The following is an 18,702-nucleotide window of genomic DNA, read 5'->3' as shown; positions in this document are numbered from 1 at the left end:
TGAATTCCATAAGCACATGTAATGTTTTAAAACGTTGAGTGCTTGTGAGATGAAAACATCAAAGCATGAGGGTATGCTTCAAATGATAGTATAAATTCAGAAAACTGTGAAATCTCTTTATATAAGTTATGAATATTGAGGAAGAATCTTATTGATAAACTTGCCATTCTTTTTCAAGGAAGAGACAACTATCTCCTGTACCAGCATGTTGCATGTTCACAGTCTTACATTATTAGTGCACAGCTAAGGAGCAAGAGTAAACAAATGAGAGAAAACTCTCACCTTTTCATCCCTAGCACAGCTGAAGAGCACATTGCTTTAGCTGAACATGCCAGTGTTCTTCACCAGCTCCTGGCAAAGCATGAAGCAGGTTCTTTCTGCTCCCCAGCTGTGAGGATCTGAGGTCACTAAAGCCTTGCCCCTGTTCAGTATTAACTGGGGATGGATGAAGGGGGCAAAGCAAGAGAAGCTTTTAAGCAATTTTGAAGGATTAACAGCCTTCTGCTTTCTCCACAGCAGACTGAAAATTCCCCATACAAGCCTGCACAGAGCAAGCAGCCCATTTACAAAGATAAAAAACTGAAGTGAATGAACCTGCTTTGTTCTCTGCACCATTTACTAAATACGGGCTACAAAATGACTATTAAAACTTTCTCAAAGGCAAAAAGTTTTCAAATTATGACAAAAGAGATTGCTGGTTTTCTCTTCAGGCCTGTGCTATTACTGGATGGCTTTTACCAGTCAGCTCTGTCGTAATTGCATTCATGGTTTTTGTACAAAAGGCCATGACCCTTCTCACTGAAGTGGATTGGGACACTTGCATGCAATGGAGACTCCACCCATGGTTATGTAAGTAAAACAGGCATCTCAGTAGAGATTCAAGTATCTAAATGGGACTTAGGTGTCTTATTAAAGTCCTGGTCCAAAGGCTACCTCTGCATCTGCTCACTTGACAGAAGGTTGCTGCCAGGGCCAATATTGGTTTGCCAGACAGTCCAGACAGTGTCAACAGCGAAAATAACCCAGTGCCTGTGCTTGCTCTTCTACTTCTTTCAAAAAAGATTCTGAACTTTTAAGGATATGTTTAGTAGTATTTTATCATCTCTTCTGTGGTGGTTGATGCATAAAGACAGTAGAAACTGAAGCTGCACTACACTTAGTTCCAAAGCTTAAATAAACCATTAATTTTACATCAAACAATGACTTTTTAAAAATGTTCTTAACTCTCAGGTATTCCACACCACCGAGCATTTTTGATTAAATGAAACTGTAAGATGTTGTGCTTAGGGCAGTGCCTACAATGAATCAGCTGCTCTGTTAGTGCTGCAAACTGGCTGGATAGGATTCAGGAGCAGTCCAGAGCTACCTGTCACCCTAGGAAGGTCTCCTGCCACACCAACATGAGTGAAAGGGGCTGTACAGCTTCCAAGTAAAAGACAGTTCATGTCTGGATGGCTTTGAGAGCAAGCAGAGGAGGTGAGGCACCCATCTGGTACTGGGCCATATTTAGGTTTTCACTGACTGAGAATGGAAAGAGATCATGCACCTTGTCACATGTTTATGGTGGGCACTGCACTAACGGAAGGAAAAATTGTATTTGCTTCATAGAGAACTGTGGAATTCTGCTGGTATTGGCTAGAATAGAGGGAGGGTTTTTTCACAGTAGCTAGTGTGGGGTTACCTTTTGGATCTGCTCTGAAAGAAGGGTTGATAATACAGAGATGATTCTGTTACTGCTGAGCAGGGCTTACACAGAGACAAGGCCTTTTCTGCTCCTCGCCCCACGCCACCACTGAGGAGGCTGGGAGTGCACAGGGAGGGGACACAGCTGGGATATTCCCAAGAGATATTCCAGACCATACGGCATCATGCTCATATAAATCTGAGGAAGAAGAAGAAAACATGTTCATAGTGAAGACATTTGTCCTCCCAAGTAACTGTTAGGTGTGATGAAGCCCTGCTTTCCTGGGATGGCTGAACACCTGCCTGCCCATGGCAAGTGGTGAATGAATTCCTTGCTTTGCTTTGCTAACACATGCAGCATTTGATTTACCTATTAAACTGTCTTTATCTCAACCCATATGTTTTCTTACTTAAAAGTGAGTAAAAGAGTAAACTCATCGAATTCTCTGCCTCATCCTGCTGATGGAGGGCTTGGCTACTGACTGGGAGTTAAACCACAACAAGATAAACCAGCAGCTATACCGTAAACCAGGTTTTTATATAAAAAAGTGGCAGCCTCTAAACTTGATCTATCACAGTCCATTCCCTTAAAACTCATTTTGTCAGAAACCTCTTAAGACTTTAGATGAACCTCAAACAAGCTGGGATCTGTTTTACCAGCAGCTATACCACATCAGAGAAGTTGCAATACACCTTTTTTGCTCTAGTAAGGACCAACTTCAGCGGAAGGGTGACAAAACCCTGTATTGGGCAATTTCCTAATGCATTTGTGTAGTTACTGCCCCAACACAGCATGAATTACTAAATATAATGGGCATACTGGGAATGATCTTACTGGATGTTTGAGACAGACACAGTCACTGAGCCAGGAAGGTTGGTCCTGCTGTCTGCTCAGAGCCCGCGGAAGGAAGACTGGTTGGGGTTGGTGGTGGCCAGCAGTGTTACCAAACACCACGGTGGTCTGGGGTGGCCTCTGTGGTAAGGGTACTCTTGCCCTGTTGCTGTCCGGAGAGCCAGTAAGGGGCCTCTTGCAGGGTCATGGAGGTGCTGAGAGAGCTGGGTTTGTTTAGTCTTCAGCAGTGGAGGCTCAAGGAGGAGCCCATCCGCAGGAGGTTATAGTAAGGGGGAGGGGGGGGGCGGTCCCTTCTGCCGTGCCCCCATTGCGAGGAATAGAAGAAATTGCCTCAAGCTGAGACAGGGGAGATTCAGATTAGATATTAGAAAAAAAATGTTCATTCTTTAGGTGGTCAGGCACGGGAACAGGTTGCCCAGGGAGGTGGTGGAGTCACCATTCCTGGAGGTGTTCAAGAGGCATCTGCATCTGGCACTGGGTGATGTGGTTTAGGGGTTACAGTGGCAGTGCTGGGTTGATGGTTGGACTGGATGATCTTAAACGTCTCTTCCAACCTTGATGATTCCACGAGTCTATGATTCCAGGAGTCTGTGATTCCGTGAGTCTGTGATTCCATGAATCTGTGACCCACGATGCTGTGACTCCTCAATCCCACGGCTGTAAGCCCGGGCGGGGCGGGGCCCGGCGCTGTCACGGAGGGAGGGCCGGGCCGAGCGGGCCCCGCCGTCAGCTGTTGCTGCCCGGGCCGCGCTCGGCGCCGCCCGTTCCCCGGTAAAAGGCGGCGGCGCGGGCGGGGAAGGAGCTGCCGCGGCGAGGCCGGTGGGTGCGCGGGGCCCGTGTGGGACCGTGACTGCGGGGCGAGCGGAGGGGGCGGTGCGGGGGTAGGCTCGGCTCGGCTGGGCTGGGCTGCGCTGGGCGCCGTGCGGGGCTCGGGCGGACCCGCCGTGCCGTGAGCCGGGGCGGGGGGCGGTGAGGCGGGCGGGGGCCGCTCGCGTTCCCCCAGCGGGGCCTGGGCCGCCCCTGCCCGCTCTTTGTGTCCGCGGGTGGGTCCCCGCCCGGCCCCGCCGCGCTCCGAGCGCCCCGCAGGCCCCGCGTGGGCCCCGGGGGCGGCTCGGGGCTCCCCCGGCCCGGCCGCCCGTGCTTGGCTTGGCCCCCGGGCTCGGCCCCGGCGCTGTGCGGCCGCGCTGCAGTCACAAGGCGATGCCTCACGGCTCGGCAGCGGCAGCTCGCAGTGGGCGCCGGGCTCCTCTCGGCCGGGGAGCCTCGTCCCTGCTCGCTCCCTGCGAGGAGTTGGGTACGTGCTGCAGTCTGGACTGACCCTTAGGTGGATAATCGTGGAGCTCACGGCAGCGCAAATTGTTCAGACTGAGTCTCGTTGCTCCCTCTGAGCATCTGCAGTGTACCGTGCCGGCTCGCGCTGTTCCTTTTCCCGACACGAATGCAGGTGTAGACATCTGCATCTGTCAGTAGATGCTGCTTTTGAATAGACCTAAAGAACTCTAAACCACTTGTGAAACTCTTGCCTTGATTAGCAGGTAGGTGAAGCAGTAAGGGATCTTTCCCTGACCGCCTGTAGCAAAAGCTGATGGTGAGACGCGATTATGTAATGGGAAAGCCAAGAGTGAAAGGGACTCGGGATGCGGAGCAGTTGGAGACCAATGTGATCCTTCTCCACAGGGGAGGAGCGAGGAGGAAGACTTGCCAGACAAGATCCAAAAGCAGTGTGACCTTCGCTTTTCTAATAAGGTGATTCTGAAACTGTATAGACAGCTCCTACCCTGAGCTCCTGAGCTGCTTGTTGCAGGTACGTGATTAACTTCTGGAGCACTTGCTGTCTGAAGATTTGAGCTGAGTATAACAAGTGCCTGACTGTCAGAAACGTATGGGTGCTGTCTAGTTGCTGTTAGACAGAGCCCATAATAAAAAAAAAAACCCACACATTTAGAGAACTACTTTGAACGTAAATAGAAAAATGGTGGGTTTTTATCAGCAAACAAAGTTGGTATCTCAGCAGTTTTCTAATATATCAGAATTACGCCACGGCACGGGATGTGTACAGCACGTTACTGCTGGTAACAGAATGTCGGAAGTGACTCTGTTATCGTGTCAGGACAGACCTTCCATTAGAGCTCCGTGTGGATGTGACACTGACAGATACAAATCTGCAGGCTGACAGATGTTTTCCCAGCCATGCAATTGCCTCCGGAGCAAATGTGGTTTTAACACGAGAAGCCTGTTTCTAGTTCTGCATTAACTGGCTGACTTGCCTGACAGGCAGTTACAGCACAAACCTACTCCACTTGCTGTGCTACTGAGGTCTGTCTGCTCTTGAAACTGTCATTGTGTCTGAGGAACATCTTAGAGTGCTGCTCTCTCATCTCTCCATCTTACTGTCTTCTGTAAAATGCTAACTTCTGGTGTAAAGCTTTGAAAGTGAGTCTTGATTAAGTCTAAGGTACTACTACACTTCATGTGGGAACTGCTGTTCAGTTAACACTGTTAGGTATCTGGGTTTTTTTCTAGCAGTTGCTTGAATGCCACATTCTTGGAATACTGTCTACAACTGATTGGCCACAGAAAAGACTTTTTTAGCTGCCTTCCCTGCTTTTTTTTATTCCTCATCAGAAGTATAATAAGGGTTGGGAAAAGATGATTTGCACTGAAGGCACCTACTAAACAGCTCCCTGCTTCTAAAATAGCCTCTGGCCAAGTCCCAGCTTGTGCAAGGTAACTTAGCATTATCAGAAAGAGGTGGTATAAGCTGGAGTTAATGAAGAATAAAAAAGTGATCCCACTTTTTTTTTTTCGAAGTGGTGAAGTCTGAGCACTCCTTACTGTAAAGGCCTCGCTCTCTGTAGCTGGTTGGTGTGGGTGCTGTAAACACTTGTGTGCCAGTGGTAGAAGTACAGCTCAGATTTCCCCAGTGGGATTTCCCCTTGTCTTCCCTTGGCAATAAGGATACTATTGTGATGAGTATGCAGCATTCCTCAAAAGCAATCTTACTGGCACATACAGGAGAAACCATTGTTCACTATTAGAAGTGTGTTGATTACAAGCCGTTGTTTTTCTGTCTCTTAACATGGAGGCTTTCTAACTAGGCAGCCTTTTTTTTTTTTTTTTTTAATTTTTTAAGCTGAAGGTCACTCTGGTAGTTTTATTCTCATTTCCTTTGCCCTGCCCCATTCAACTTACTTAAGGTGGAATACTGTAATAAAACAGCTCCCACCTCCTCACCTCTCCTCCCCCAAAAAATTAAAGCCCAAAGACTTAATATTTGCACCTTGAACATAACTGCTTGATGAGGACTTTGGTATATTTGGGTGAACTATAGCAGATCTGAAGCCTTTTCCTATAGCTTTGCCTTGAACAGTAGGAGTATTTCTTGTTAGAAACATGCCTGCAGGCATTAACACTAGTGAACTTAGCAGCACAATGCCTGGAATAATGAAAAACCTGGTTTAGAAACTAATGCCAGCCTTGCATTGCATTTGTCCCCTAACAGCCTTCTGTAATTTAAGCTGCCTGTTTGTCCTTTAGTTACAGCTTCTGAATTGGATAATAAAACTTCACAAGTGAAATTTCTGAATAGAAGCTGGTTATTAAGCAAAAAGAGAAAAGAAGCAGTTATTTATGGAAAAATGGTTTCTAGCTGATGTTTTCACTGTTTGATTGGTATCAGAACTGAAATAGGCTATTTGGAGTTCACAGCAGTGAATCTGACTAATCTGGCTAATGAGTAAATATGCTTAGGTGCTTGTTTGGATAGCAAGTGTGCTGGGAAGGGACAGAGCACTACAAGTGCCACCAAATACACATGGATGGTGTTGGCAATCCCTCTGAAGATGAGGAATTTACAGCTCATAATATCTTACAGTAAAAGTGATAAGGGAAGTCAGTGCTGCTCCTGGTACGCTCATGGGTTTTAGCTCAGGTAGGCTTTAAGGAGAAAGTGAGTCTGAAAACTGTTTATCTCCTCTGGATAAGTTTAAGGGGATTCTGCAGAGTGCAACGTTTCTCCTATCAAGAAGCAGACTAGGGAGACAGCTTAATCTGGATTTCAGTCAGTTGCTGGTGGAAAGAGTAGCAAGGTTGGAGTTCCGTGTCTAGAAAACAACACAGAAACCAAAGGCCTCTCTGGAAGTTCTTACTAGTGTAGTTACAGCATGCAAATATTCTGTGCCAAGGAAGTACTAAGGCTGCAGGAGAGCTTCAGTGACCTAAAGCCAGAAAGAGCAGTGTGAGCTATCAACAACACTGTAGCTTTCCAGCAATTCAGAGCTACTGTCATGCCCTATTAACTAGTTGTTTGTGCCATTGGAAATCTGTACAGATGCTTAAAAGATGACTTTATAAAGGGTGCTGACTCTAAAGTCCTTGAGTGGGAAGAGAAGGATATGCCTGCAGAGAAGGAATGACGTCTACACTTTATCTCATTGAGAAGTGAAATTGAGGTTTTAATCAAATAAAAAACAGTTGGAACTTTAAAGGTTATAAACCGATGGATTTGGCAAAGAAAGATCTTTAAGAGGAATCTGTAAGTTGCTGTGTTGCACTCAAATTTGGACTAAAAATTGTTCAGTAAGTATAAATCAGTCTCATGCATCCTGAACCGAGACTGCCTAAAGATCCTTGTGATACAGAGATGGTGATGTGCAAAGTTTCATCATTTATATAGCTGATGCTGTCTATTCACTCAAAGACTAGCAGAGGGGTAGCGTTTGCAATGCCAGTTTCCACTTCTAAAAGCTATTTTCTAGGTGACAGTAACTGTGCAAGATAACATGTGCTGCACCAAGCTGCTATAGAGAAGCAGTAGGTTTGCTGCTAACAAAGGTGGAAGCTGCAGAAGAGACCTTAATGTGGCCGTGCAGTGCCTGCATGGGAAGCAAAGTAAACTGTCTTTTCTGCTGATGCTGTACTGTTCTGGCTTGATCAAACAGTGCTGCTGTTCAGACATGCCCCGAGGAAAATGAACTACATGAAAGTCACTCTTAATCACCCTCAGCTGATCACTCTGTGTTGAATAAGCACTGCAGAAGCAAGGTGATTATGACAAATCATACACTTCTCTGGTTGCAGTGGGCACAGCTCTGCTGAGGGGGTGTGGTGTGGTCAGTTTTGGTTTTATTACTTAGGCAAAATTGGGTCTGCAGAACTTGGCTGGTTGTGTCAGGTACACTGCAAGCTATTGACTGCTGTAGTTTACAGGGCTGGAAATGTAACCAGAGTATGTGACACTGGACCCTAATGACATATGCTAAGCTTGTCTGTAGTGGAGGTGTCCTTGCTGACATGGTGATGCACATGGGTCTATCATTCCATGAGACAGCAGGGAACAAACTTAGTCTCTAACTGGAGCTCTCTTAGTAAAGGTACTGCACTGTAATTGCCTTGACTCATGTTGAAACACTGGTGAGGCTTCCAGTGCAGTGGGTAACACCACAAACTAATGGTTCTGGCTCAAGGTTGGGTAAGACTGGCTTTTCCTGAGAGGTTTGGATGAAGATGCTGCAGTGAGTGAGAGACTGCAACAGCAACAGTGAGGAAGAGCTTTTCCTGGAAAAATGTTACCCTCAACAGACTGGCATTTAGAGCAGCTGGAAGCTGTTACTCCACTGCCAGTCAGTGGCTACACGTCAGGTGAAATGCAGATGTGCACTTGCATCTGACCTTAGAACCTCCTGTTGTACCTGACAATGCAGTGTTGAGCCCTAACCTGATTTTTACAGCAGTACAGAGGTAAGAGATGCTCCTGGGGAGGACTGGCTTCAGTCTCTACTAAAGTCTTCCCTGAGTTTCTGTTTTGTTAAAGAGCTGGGGTACAGGAAAGAAAAGGTAATGAGTGACTGACTTTGTCGTATGTCCTAGTTGAAGGGAAGGAAGTGAAGCTACCAGCTTTGTAAACAATAACTTTGACCCTGAAGACAAGGCTCACATGACTCCTTAAATTTGGAAGTGGAAGTAGCAAAAGACATTACCTATGTATTTTTGTCCTGCTAAAACTACAGCAGACTAAGGAAGTCTTGTAGCTCTTCTCTCCCATTTTCCTGCCTGCTGCCTCTGTTCCAATTCAGCTGCAGTTCTAACACAAAACCTTGCTCTTATTGTTTTAAAGCCCCCAAGAGGAGCATGAGCTTAAAATAATCATCTTCCCATTGTTTTGTTAGTCTTCAATAAATATAGCTCTACCTGCTTCTTATGAAAAATGTATATAAAGCAACATCTGTTGTTTTTTTATCAGCTCAATGAACAATTAATCACCTTCAGCCCTTCTAAGCAGACCAGTGTTATGGACAGACTTACAGTAATGCATCAGCATTGCAAATCCCTTCACATATACCTTACCAATGTCTTGTCTCATATCTTCTAGTCAAAATTGTTACCTCTTAGTAGGCTGGACCATGTGCTATCTTGACAGGCATGTCAAGAGCTGAAACAAGATCCTGTGATTCTGTGAGTGTGAGCAGCACAAAGCAGTGAATGCAGGCGGGTCACGTGCCATGTGAAGGATACCAGCCATGAATATAATGTTGCTGAGTATGGTGAAACTGCACAACTTCACTGGTTATTTTTTCCACTGCAGGAGTTTGAAGATGCAGCAAGACTGACAGTGAGGACAGAAGGATCTCCCTAAAGTGCAGTCTGAGCTCCTGGCCATGTCTATCACAGATCACAGCCCCTCCACGGGCGTGGTGACTGTGATCGTGATCCTGATCGCCATCGCGGCGCTGGGGGCCCTGATCCTGGGCTGCTGGTGCTACCTCAGGCTGCAGAAACTCAGCCAGTCTGAGGATGAGGAAAGCATTGTGGGCGAAGGAGAAACCAAAGAGCCCTTCCTGCTGGTGCAATACTCTGCTAAAGGACCCTGTGTGGAGAGGAAAGCTAAGCTGACTCCCAATGGCACCGAAGTTCACAGCTAACCTGGAGCAACACGTGTCGATGGACTGGCGTGTGTAACCAGCACAAGAATCTATACTGTGAAGAACCTGGTCACGTGCACACCACTCATCAGAAAACACCCTGATGAGAACTAAATAAGCTTTGTTTGCAACTGCATGCACTGAAAAGTTGCACTTTGCATCAACTGTGTATCCTAATTCCTCTATGACAGGAGCTGACTCGCCTGGCATAACGTCCATTGCCGGCAATGGGCACAAGGATATACTGGTGTGAAGAGACTACTACCAGTTTTTTTTACTTGAATGTTTAGCTGAGCCTATTTTGATGGAGCTACTACTGTAATGTGAACTGTTTTACAATTGTGAACTGTAAATAGGCCACCAGAAACTTTTGCTTTGTGTTCTGTAGCATATGGGAATAATATGATGCAACTGTATATAATACACAAGGGGTCTCCTGAACCACAACCATGGATGGGATCCCAGACCTTCAAAACCAAATCTGCAGTTAAACCTTGCTTCTGCTACTAGATTGAGTGCACAGCTGTAAAGTCAGAAGTCCTACTTTTAACAGTTTATTGGACTAGTGCAGACTTTTTAATTTGAAAAGGGATAAGCCTTCAGTAATATGCTGAGGGAAGAAACAGGAGCTACAAGAAAGGAAGGGATTTCCTTTAGCTGCAGCTATCTAGGTTAAGTTTTGGCTGCTAGAACTGAGTTCTCTATGTAGCCTACTGCAAAGAAACTGCCATTCTAATGGATTCCCACCTGGGAACTAATGATGGATACTGAATCCTCAGGGATGGTCCAGAAGGTTTCCAGGAGTCTGAAATGGCAGTAGAGCAGGCTTTTCTCTTCTGTAGGGCTGTGTGCTGAAACTGCAGAAGTGGTTCCTTATCAAAATGGGCTTAAGTGCAACCAGTATGAATTTTTCCTAGAACCCTGGTTTGTGTACTTAGCAGGTAGGATGTATGTTAACAGCCTGTTATAAAAAGGCATTTTAATCCACAGACAAACAGTCAACTATAGAATTCAGTTAATGTATCTTGTAGATAACTCCCTGGATTTAACTGGACTTCTACAAGAGAAGCTTCAGTCTTTCCTACCCTTGGCAATAGGGGCAAGGGAGATTGCTAGTCAGTTTGTAGAAGTTTTTAGCTACCAAGGGCCCAGTCCTTCCAGATAAAAACGTACATTTCCTGCTCTGTGCTAGAGTTCAGCTATAGTATTGTAAAAATGTGTTAAATGGGAAGTTCTAGACCTCAGAGGTTTGGGGGGAGGATGGGGGACAACACTGAGCAACCAATGGCAGCTTACATGTTCTAAACTCTTAGTGTAGGCACACATGCTTTGAGGCCACTGGCCTGTTTTCTATTACTTTATATATGGCCTCCTTTGCATACTGGTATTTTTAAACACTTAATTGTCTAGCCTTAATTCAGCTCTAGAGGAAGCATTCAACTTGCTTCTTATACCTCTACATATGGAGTAACTAAGGTCTAGCAAGCTTGCTTGAGAACTTTAACTATATGCAAGACAATAACAACCTAGACAAAAAGTCTTGTCCTCTCTTCTACACTAAGATGTTGAATTGCATTTTTAGTGCTATGTTTGCCTTTTTTTATTTTTTCTTTTTTAATTGAAGGCTGTAATTTGAAGCAAAATGAATGCTGTCAGTAGCAAAAAGCTCTTGCTGTTGCCTCTTGAGTACAACATATGGGATACAGCTGATAGATGTTCTTAACCTGACACATGCTTTTTAAAGATCCTGGTCTCCTGAGACTTGCACGTGTAGCCAGATCTGTACACTTCAATTGCTGTATTCCAGACCTCTTGTAAATCAAAGAGAAAAGGATTAATTCAGTAAGACTTTCTTTAGTTTTCAGCAGAGAACAGTTCACACATGGCTCTTGTGGGTTTCAGGACAGTCAGAATACTGGGATACAAAAGTGATACAAAGTGCTGAAGTTCTAGAACAGATCAGTTGTAGCAGGATGACTTTGTCCATTCAAGTTTACTGATTACACAGATGAAGTATCTCTATTTTAATTCAGCAAAGAGAATGCAGTGTAAAGGGCAAACTTCAGAAATTATGGAAAAGTATAAATCAAAGGTCTAATTTCTTTTCTAGCAGCTGTAAGAGAAAGCCAGTGAAAAATAACTGGTCCTTAGTCAGAGGTGCTTCACACTGCTGCCCCTAAAAATCAGCATCTTTAAATTAAATGGATAGGTGTTTGCAAGTTAGTGCAATAGTAAAGTGCAGAAAGTGTTTTCCATTCTCCTCTTCTCTCAAGATTGGGGTATCTAATAAGTTGTTCAAGTATACAAAAATATTCCATTTGATTTTTTTTTTCCTAGATCATGTGGGGGAAGAAGTCTTTATTTACAATGAATGTCAATAAAATTTGCATAAATACCTACCCAAACATTTGACTTTATGTAAGCAATCATTCTGTCCTGTTTCCACTACTGTGCTCTGTCTCTATGGTATCAGTATTATCAATCCTTTTTTCCTCTAACGTGGCAGTAGCTGCTGAAGGTGATATATCATTATCTTCAGAAAGTGTTTGCTGAGACTGAAGGGATTCTTTAAGTTCATCTCTGCTCTGTAGCTTTCCTTCCCTCGATGCTACCAGAATTCTCAGTAAAGCATTCTCTTTAAGGAGGTTTTCTGATGCATCAGCTAATTCCTGAAGCTTTTCAGCCATTTCTAACAATTCTTGATTCTTCTGGTCATATGTGGCCTGTAACTGCTCACTGTGGAGCTGCAGAGTCTTGTGCTGCTTTTCCAGTGTGTGTTTTTGCTGCTGCAGTCTCTGTTCCTCCCTCCGAGCTTCAGAAAGCTGGGCTTCCAGCTGGTCATGGGCCTGGTGGAGGGCACTGATTTCTGATCTCAGCTTCTGAATTTCTCTCTCCAGGTGTGAGATGTGTCCTTGCTGCAGAACTGACTCTTTATGTCGGCACTCTTTGGTACAGGGCTCTGATGCAGAGAGACTTGAGTGATGTAAAATAAATTTAAGGAGATTGGGAAGGTTAACTGAAAAGTCTTCAGGGAACTTCACGCTTTGCTCCTTCCTAAAAAGACATTAACAAGTTATAGTAAAACATTCAGATAGGTAAGCAATGACAATTTTATCTAAGCATCTGCTGTTCAACTCCAACTTGATATCTTGGGTTTTTCTGATCAAGCATGGTTGGTACGGCAGCTAAGAGAAACCTAAACTCATGTAATAAAGATAAGAGCACATAGATTTTCTTCTGATGAATTCTTTCACCTGTTTTCTATTTGGGTGCCATAAACATCTCTGCCTAGATTGGTAAAAAACAAAAAGTATCTCAATCATGGCATCAAGGGTTAAGAGCCTGAAGGACGTGTGGTAGCATTACTGCTGGGCAGGTGTGATCAGAGTGTACTGACAATTCATATTTGGAAGTTGAAGGACAACATTTAAGTGTTCCTAATTCTACATGTATTGTTAGAATTGAAGTCCAGATCTAAAGAGCTACCTACTGGGAAATGACTACTCTGACCCTATAGATGTCCTGGAAACAGGAGCTTAGTGTGTTCCACCATCTGAAAGGCATTGCGAGGAGCAGTTTGCTTTTAAACACGTGAGGCTCCTGTTCATCAAAATTAAGCTGTTTCTCAAAGATTAAGCACCATGATTTTCCCTCCCCTGCAGACTTCTGGTGATCCACCAAGTTACTCTTTTAATCACCATCAGCAGCTTCTCAGCTGACAATCAGCTCCCATCCAAGTTTAATGAATCATGACATAATTTAGGCAAGAAATAGTCTACATTAAATCAAAACTCACTCATTACACTGTGCTGATATTTTACTACAGCATCTTCCTTTCTTACTGATCTAAACCACAGTCTGTATGAAAGAAGCTAAAAGGCTATTTAAAACAAATAGCAAAACTAAATATTAACAGCATGTGGTGGAAAGAAATTGAGAAGTGTTAATTTGCAAAAATTGTCTCATAAGGCAAATGGATAAGCTGCTGCACAGAAAACCTTAATATGGGGTGTCTTTATATCCAAAAGGAATACATGACTATTCTGGGAGTGCTATGGATACTACAAACACTACCAGAACTTAATTTTATTGATTACCTACGTGCAGTAAAATATAAAATACACTGGAGAGGAAAAGCAGGAGTGAAAACAATGACTAGAGGTAAGGGACCTCTACAAAACCAATTGGAACGTTAAAAAAACAATTTTACTACACTATTCAGTCTGTTACTCCAGAGACAGTCTGGAGCTGCTTTTTAAAAGAGACCAAGACAAAATGAGTACCTATGAAAGGAAATAGGGAAATGATCAGCTGGAATTTGAGGTGACTCAGAACTGATATAAATGAAACTATTTCTGTGCTGAACTAAAACGTGAATTTAGAATTGCAAAACTTAGGGCATGGGTTTAAAAATTTTGTGGTAACTACACAGCACCAGTAGTCTGAATTACCATTTGCTAAGGTTCTTGAGGGAGAAGGGTGGAAATCCGTGACTGTTGGCTGGGTTATTTTGTTGTTTTGTTGGTGGGGTTTTTTAGAATTAGAACATGCATGAAGTAAGAATGCATATATGGCAATGGATTACTGTTTGACTTTTTTCTTCATTAAGACATGTAACCAGCTAATTACTGTAACTCAGTACAATGAAATTTAAAAATCCACAGGGAAAAGAATTACATTACCTCTGATAAGGAAAAAATAAAATGGTTGGGAGACGGTCTGTCATAAATTCCCAGGGAAGGTCGTTTCGAGTTACATCAATTCTGTTAAGAAAAGACACACTGGTGAAGAGAACAGGCAGATGAACAATCTGTATTTTCTTATAAAACACCATTTTAGGGATTGGGAAGAAGGAAATGTAAGTATCTGTGAAAGTTAAATCTAAATGTGTGCGTGAGTCAGCAGAATTAACGACTAATATTCAAGATGATAAATCTCAATTTGACAAATATCTGTGGGGGTCTTTTCCCCCTAGAAAAAACAGCTCTCACCCAGCAGTGAAACTGCAGTTGCTCACTATGTGCACACCCTCACTGTGTACACACCTTCCTTCCCTGAGACAGACTTGCCTAACAGTTTCAACAGGAGACTGAAGTTATTTCTATTCATTAACCTGTTCCTCAAGTACAACTCCATTAATATTGTTTCCTCAAGTAGTCTGGGGAGTAAATTACTTTTGCTTCTTCAAAGGACAAGCACATTCTTAAGGGAACATTTTTTTTCTAAAGCTCTGTGTAGAAAGGAACACAAGATTTTGTGAATGAAACACCTGTTCAACTGCTTGTTACATTTCTCTCTGCATCTTAGAGTTTCTTTGTCACAAATAAAATTCTTATTAATTACAAAAAGCAGATGATCACATCAGTAATACTGCAGTGAAAATAATGGAGCAAATGAAGAAACTTCAAAGTTGGGAAGGAGAAGGGGTGTAGGCTTGAGAATAGCATCACATCTGTGGGAATAAAGCTGCAATTTATAAACAGGTGATGGGACTCCAGATTTTTAATTGGCTTGTTTTTTCTATACATCTCATGCTGCCTCCTGGAGTAAGTTCCATCAGAATAAAACAAAGATGTAAGCAGAGCAGATGTTGTAAATACTGATGTCTTATCGAATACATGAGGAGCAAGAATGTTTGGGTTAACCATGACCTCCAAGTTTTCTTGCTTTTCTTCTTCCTCCCTTTTCCCCATCCCACTGGGAATGGGGAGGGAAGTGCACAGGCAGCAGTGATGCTTGGCTGCCCACCAGGAAAAACCTGATGCATTTTGCCTCTCAAACAATTTCTCACACACAGCAGTACAGCATATTAATCTTTGCTACAAATTATCAGACAGGGGGAACAGTTACTGATTCACTTTTTGAAATTAGGAAGCTTCAAGGTTAATTGCACTGTTTAAAAATTAGTTTTAAATTAACTGGATAACTACTGTAGTGAGATGGAAAACCACCAAATTTATACAAAGGAAAACAAAATACTGTGTTCAAAGAGAAATGAAGCAGATGACATTCACATCTACTATTGCAAGATTGTAGAGAGAAAAAAAGTAATTATTTTCTAGGCTGGTGACCTCAATGATCTGACATTATTCTGGAGAGATGAAATTAGAATTTTTTACCTTGCCACAGTGAAATTATCTGGAGGCAAAAGCCGAGCAAGTTGAATGAAGATGTGATTAAGGGAAGCACAGAATCCACACCACTGTGCATAATAGAGCAGCAAGACATTCTGGAAAATGAAATGGAGAAGAGTTTGATTATCTGTTGGAGTTAATCTGCAGAAAGGAGGACTGGTTTTCACAACATCTAAAACTCAGAACCCTTAAAATGTGAAAGTAAACTATATCTTAATATTAATAAATTTTATTACAAACTATTTACCGATGTCCTCTGACTACTGAGTTAACACACAAAAATCCTTGGGGAATTCTCCTTCCATAATGACAAAATAGAGAAGATTATTTAGTTTAGGATCATTCCCTTGAAGTGAAAATGCACCAAACTTTACTACACTTGCCATGATTCTTTTGCAATCTTAAATTCTCATGTATCTAACAGTGACTGTCTATTCCACGTGGGAAAGAAAAAGAAAAAAAGAAGATGATGTCTAGACTTCTGCTTTTTGCCTCTAACTATCAAAGCAGGAGTTAGGGCTGCTGGAAACCAGCTGGAGATGCAGACATTCACTACAGACTTGAACAACAATGGACATTAAACCTTAATATATTAAAAAAATCAAAGTAATTTAACTCCTGTTCAGGATAGCATCTTATGTAAAGCATTTCATGGCACACAACTGGAAAGCTTTTGAATTCTTACAAACACCATACTTCATGTTTCAAGCAAGAAAAGCACATCAATATTAAACAAGACTGAGACCCCCTCCTTAAAATCTGTGCAATGATATGCAAGAAACCTTTGAGGAAGGAGGTTGTACCTTTCCACTGGAGAACACAGTCTCATGGAAGGTGTGAGTAGTCACTTCTGTGATCACACGCTGTTCTGGAAAATGGGCTGAAGGGTCATCAACAAGATGCCTTTTCAAGGGACTGTAGAGAACACTGAAATTTTTAATGAAGTTTTCTGCAATGAAATTGATACACAACAAGGTTATTTCAGTTTCACAGAGGTGATTTTGGCAGTTTTTACTCTTTAATTCAGAAGAACTTACAGAGAAAATACAAATTTAAACCTGGTTTCATGTCAATAATTTCTGACAGTTTGGTATCAACTCTTGAGTAACCACAACTGATGTGAAAACAAGATAAAGTTGCACTGGGTTTTTTTTTGTTTTCTTATTACAGTCTTTTCATTTGCCAGACTAGTCTCTAATCTTCCTTCCATCCCTATTCAATGTACTATAATAATTACTCTCTATGCTTCTATCTAACCACAAACCTGCTATAGTATCATAATATCCTCTCTCCATTTTTTACTTTCTACATTAGAAGGCTCTGCTTAGGTCCACAATTATTTGCATTTATTCTTCCATTTTTATTCCTTTCTCTGCAATTGTCCTTTTCTTTTGACCTTTAAGTACCCTGCTATTCCCATGCCAATCTGACCAGCCCCTTTTGTCTACAAGTGACCACCTTCCTCTTTGTTCAACCTTCTCCTTAATTTTATGATATTTAACAAGTAGCTGGTCACTGGTAAAAATTTAAAATAAGCTACAAAGTCCTCAACTACCTTCAGCTACACTACACTGAGCCTACACCATGTTTTCTAAATTGCTGCAAGATATCCTTCTACTCAATTTGGATGGAGAAACATTATTCCATGAATTAAAAACCAGGAGTATTTAATACGAACAAAAGTTCAAGACAAAAGGTATAATATGAAAAACAATAAAAATAATTCTTGGATCAAATAGAAATAGCTTGTGCTTGTATTTCCAGTACAAAAACTAGACCCAAGTAAAACCTGCACTGTTGTACAGACATACAAAATACCAGATCATCAAGTTTATCTCTGAAATGCAAACAGCAGGACAATTAATTTCATATTTACTATTCAGCATTTCATTAAATTCTTACACTAGGCCAAAACAGGATTTTTTCTTTCTAGATCTCCAGATTTGGACTATCTGTGCATGGTTAAGTAGTAACTGAAAGGAAGGGGGAAAATGAGACATATTCCTGGATTTTTAAAAACCACCTGTAAAGACTGAGATCTGTTAAAGGTATTAAACACTGATCCGTTTTGTTCTTATAAAATTTTAAAAGTTAAGAGGCTTAAGGAAATAAAACAAAATTTTAAAAAGCCACACAACCCAAGCATAAATCACAACTGAATCCTTGACAAAATACATAGAAGCAAAAGTCTTCTGGGAGTTCCAGTGACGGCACAGAAATACTCTGAGCCTTCCAGCAGAGAAACCCCCGTCACGCTCAGGAAATCCTGTGACCCGAGAAACGTTGGGGACAGAAAGTACTGGGAGCAGAAAGGGGAAGGAAATTTGTATCTCCTCATTCTGATCTTAATATTTCCTAAGCATCTGTTTATGGCCTCTGAGGTTTTTGTTTGTTTTTCCAGAGTGTTTTCCTGGGGGGTTGGGATGGAGACAAGATACAGGCCGGGATGTGATCCTTATCAAGACCATGGCCACTTGTTCTATGCTGTGCATCCTTTTGTACTGAGATTTATGGCAAAAAGGGACTGTAATTAGTGCTGTAACAATTACATCGATATATATATACCTTCTGGAACAATTTATTTTAATAGTATGTTCACCTGAATTTCCTTCCATGTTTACTTACATAGGTAACATTAAAAAACCCAGTATTTTCCAAAGGCAGACTCAGTTTTGCACAGCAGCAAATGCACGTGGTTAGGCATGTTTTGTTTGATTCAGTAATTTGTAAGTAAATCAGAACTGCAATCCTTGGGTTGGGGTTTTTTCCCTTTTTTTTTCTCTGTTATTTTTCATGGTTTTGTTTGGTTTGTTTGGTTTGTTCTTTGTTTTCTCCTCCAATTCAGATAGGAAAAAAGAGCACTGATAGATTTGGCCCCAACCACCTCAGAGCTCTACCTTGAAAACAGACATAATTTTCAAAATCAATTTACAATAATTTAAGTTGGTTTCAGAGGTCAAGAGGATAGGGAAGTCTCTGCTGGTAAGTGGGAGGTATCTCACAAAATTCTGGTATATTTTAGTACACAGAACAGCTGAGTAAACATCAACACCACCACTAATACACAAATGTCTTCTGTAATATCAAATATGTTAGATGCATAATAATTTTT

At 42.2% G+C, this 18,702-nt stretch overlaps 2 protein-coding genes across 5 annotated transcripts in view; one reads left to right on the top strand and one right to left on the bottom strand.

Moving 5' to 3' along the window:
- The first annotated feature begins 3,230 nt into the window (after positions 1-3,230).
- Positions 3,231-11,868, top strand: SNN (stannin). 2 transcript variants are annotated; one of them, XM_027655078.1, is made up of 3 exons: positions 3,231-3,355; positions 4,214-4,340; positions 9,120-11,868. In XM_027655078.1, exon 3 carries the CDS (start codon positions 9,193-9,195, stop codon positions 9,454-9,456), a length of 264 nt encoding a protein of 87 aa, XP_027510879.1. In that variant the 5' UTR covers positions 3,231-3,355; positions 4,214-4,340; positions 9,120-9,192; the 3' UTR covers positions 9,457-11,868. The 2 variants fall into 2 exon arrangements, with proteins under 2 accessions (XP_027510879.1, XP_027510880.1); XM_027655079.1 differs by lacking the exon at positions 3,231-3,355 and adding an exon at positions 3,779-4,071.
- Positions 11,294-18,702, bottom strand: part of TXNDC11 (thioredoxin domain containing 11) — a 23,619-nt gene continuing 16,210 nt past the window's right edge. For all 3 annotated transcript variants that reach the window (XM_027655071.1, XM_027655070.1, XM_027655072.1), the window contains 4 exons: positions 16,394-16,539; positions 15,576-15,685; positions 14,139-14,219; positions 11,294-12,510 (listed from right to left, as the gene is read on the bottom strand). In XM_027655071.1, coding sequence (XP_027510872.1) covers positions 11,883-12,510; positions 14,139-14,219; positions 15,576-15,685; positions 16,394-16,539 — 965 coding nt within the window. In that variant the 3' untranslated portion in view covers positions 11,294-11,882. The remainder of the gene's footprint in view (positions 12,511-14,138; positions 14,220-15,575; positions 15,686-16,393; positions 16,540-18,702) is intronic.

This window comes from Corapipo altera, unplaced genomic scaffold (genome assembly GCF_003945725.1).
Source record: "Corapipo altera isolate COAL_440 unplaced genomic scaffold, ASM394572v1 98, whole genome shotgun sequence".
NCBI classification, from domain to species: Eukaryota; Metazoa; Chordata; class Aves; order Passeriformes; family Pipridae; genus Corapipo; species Corapipo altera.
This window is presented reverse-complemented; position numbering and strand designations above follow the sequence as displayed.

What these genes read in the sequence shown, in the direction of transcription:
- SNN (XM_027655078.1), top strand. Translation starts at nt 9,193, where the DNA reads ATGTCTATCACAGATCACAGCCCCTCCACGGGCGTGGTGACTGTGATC.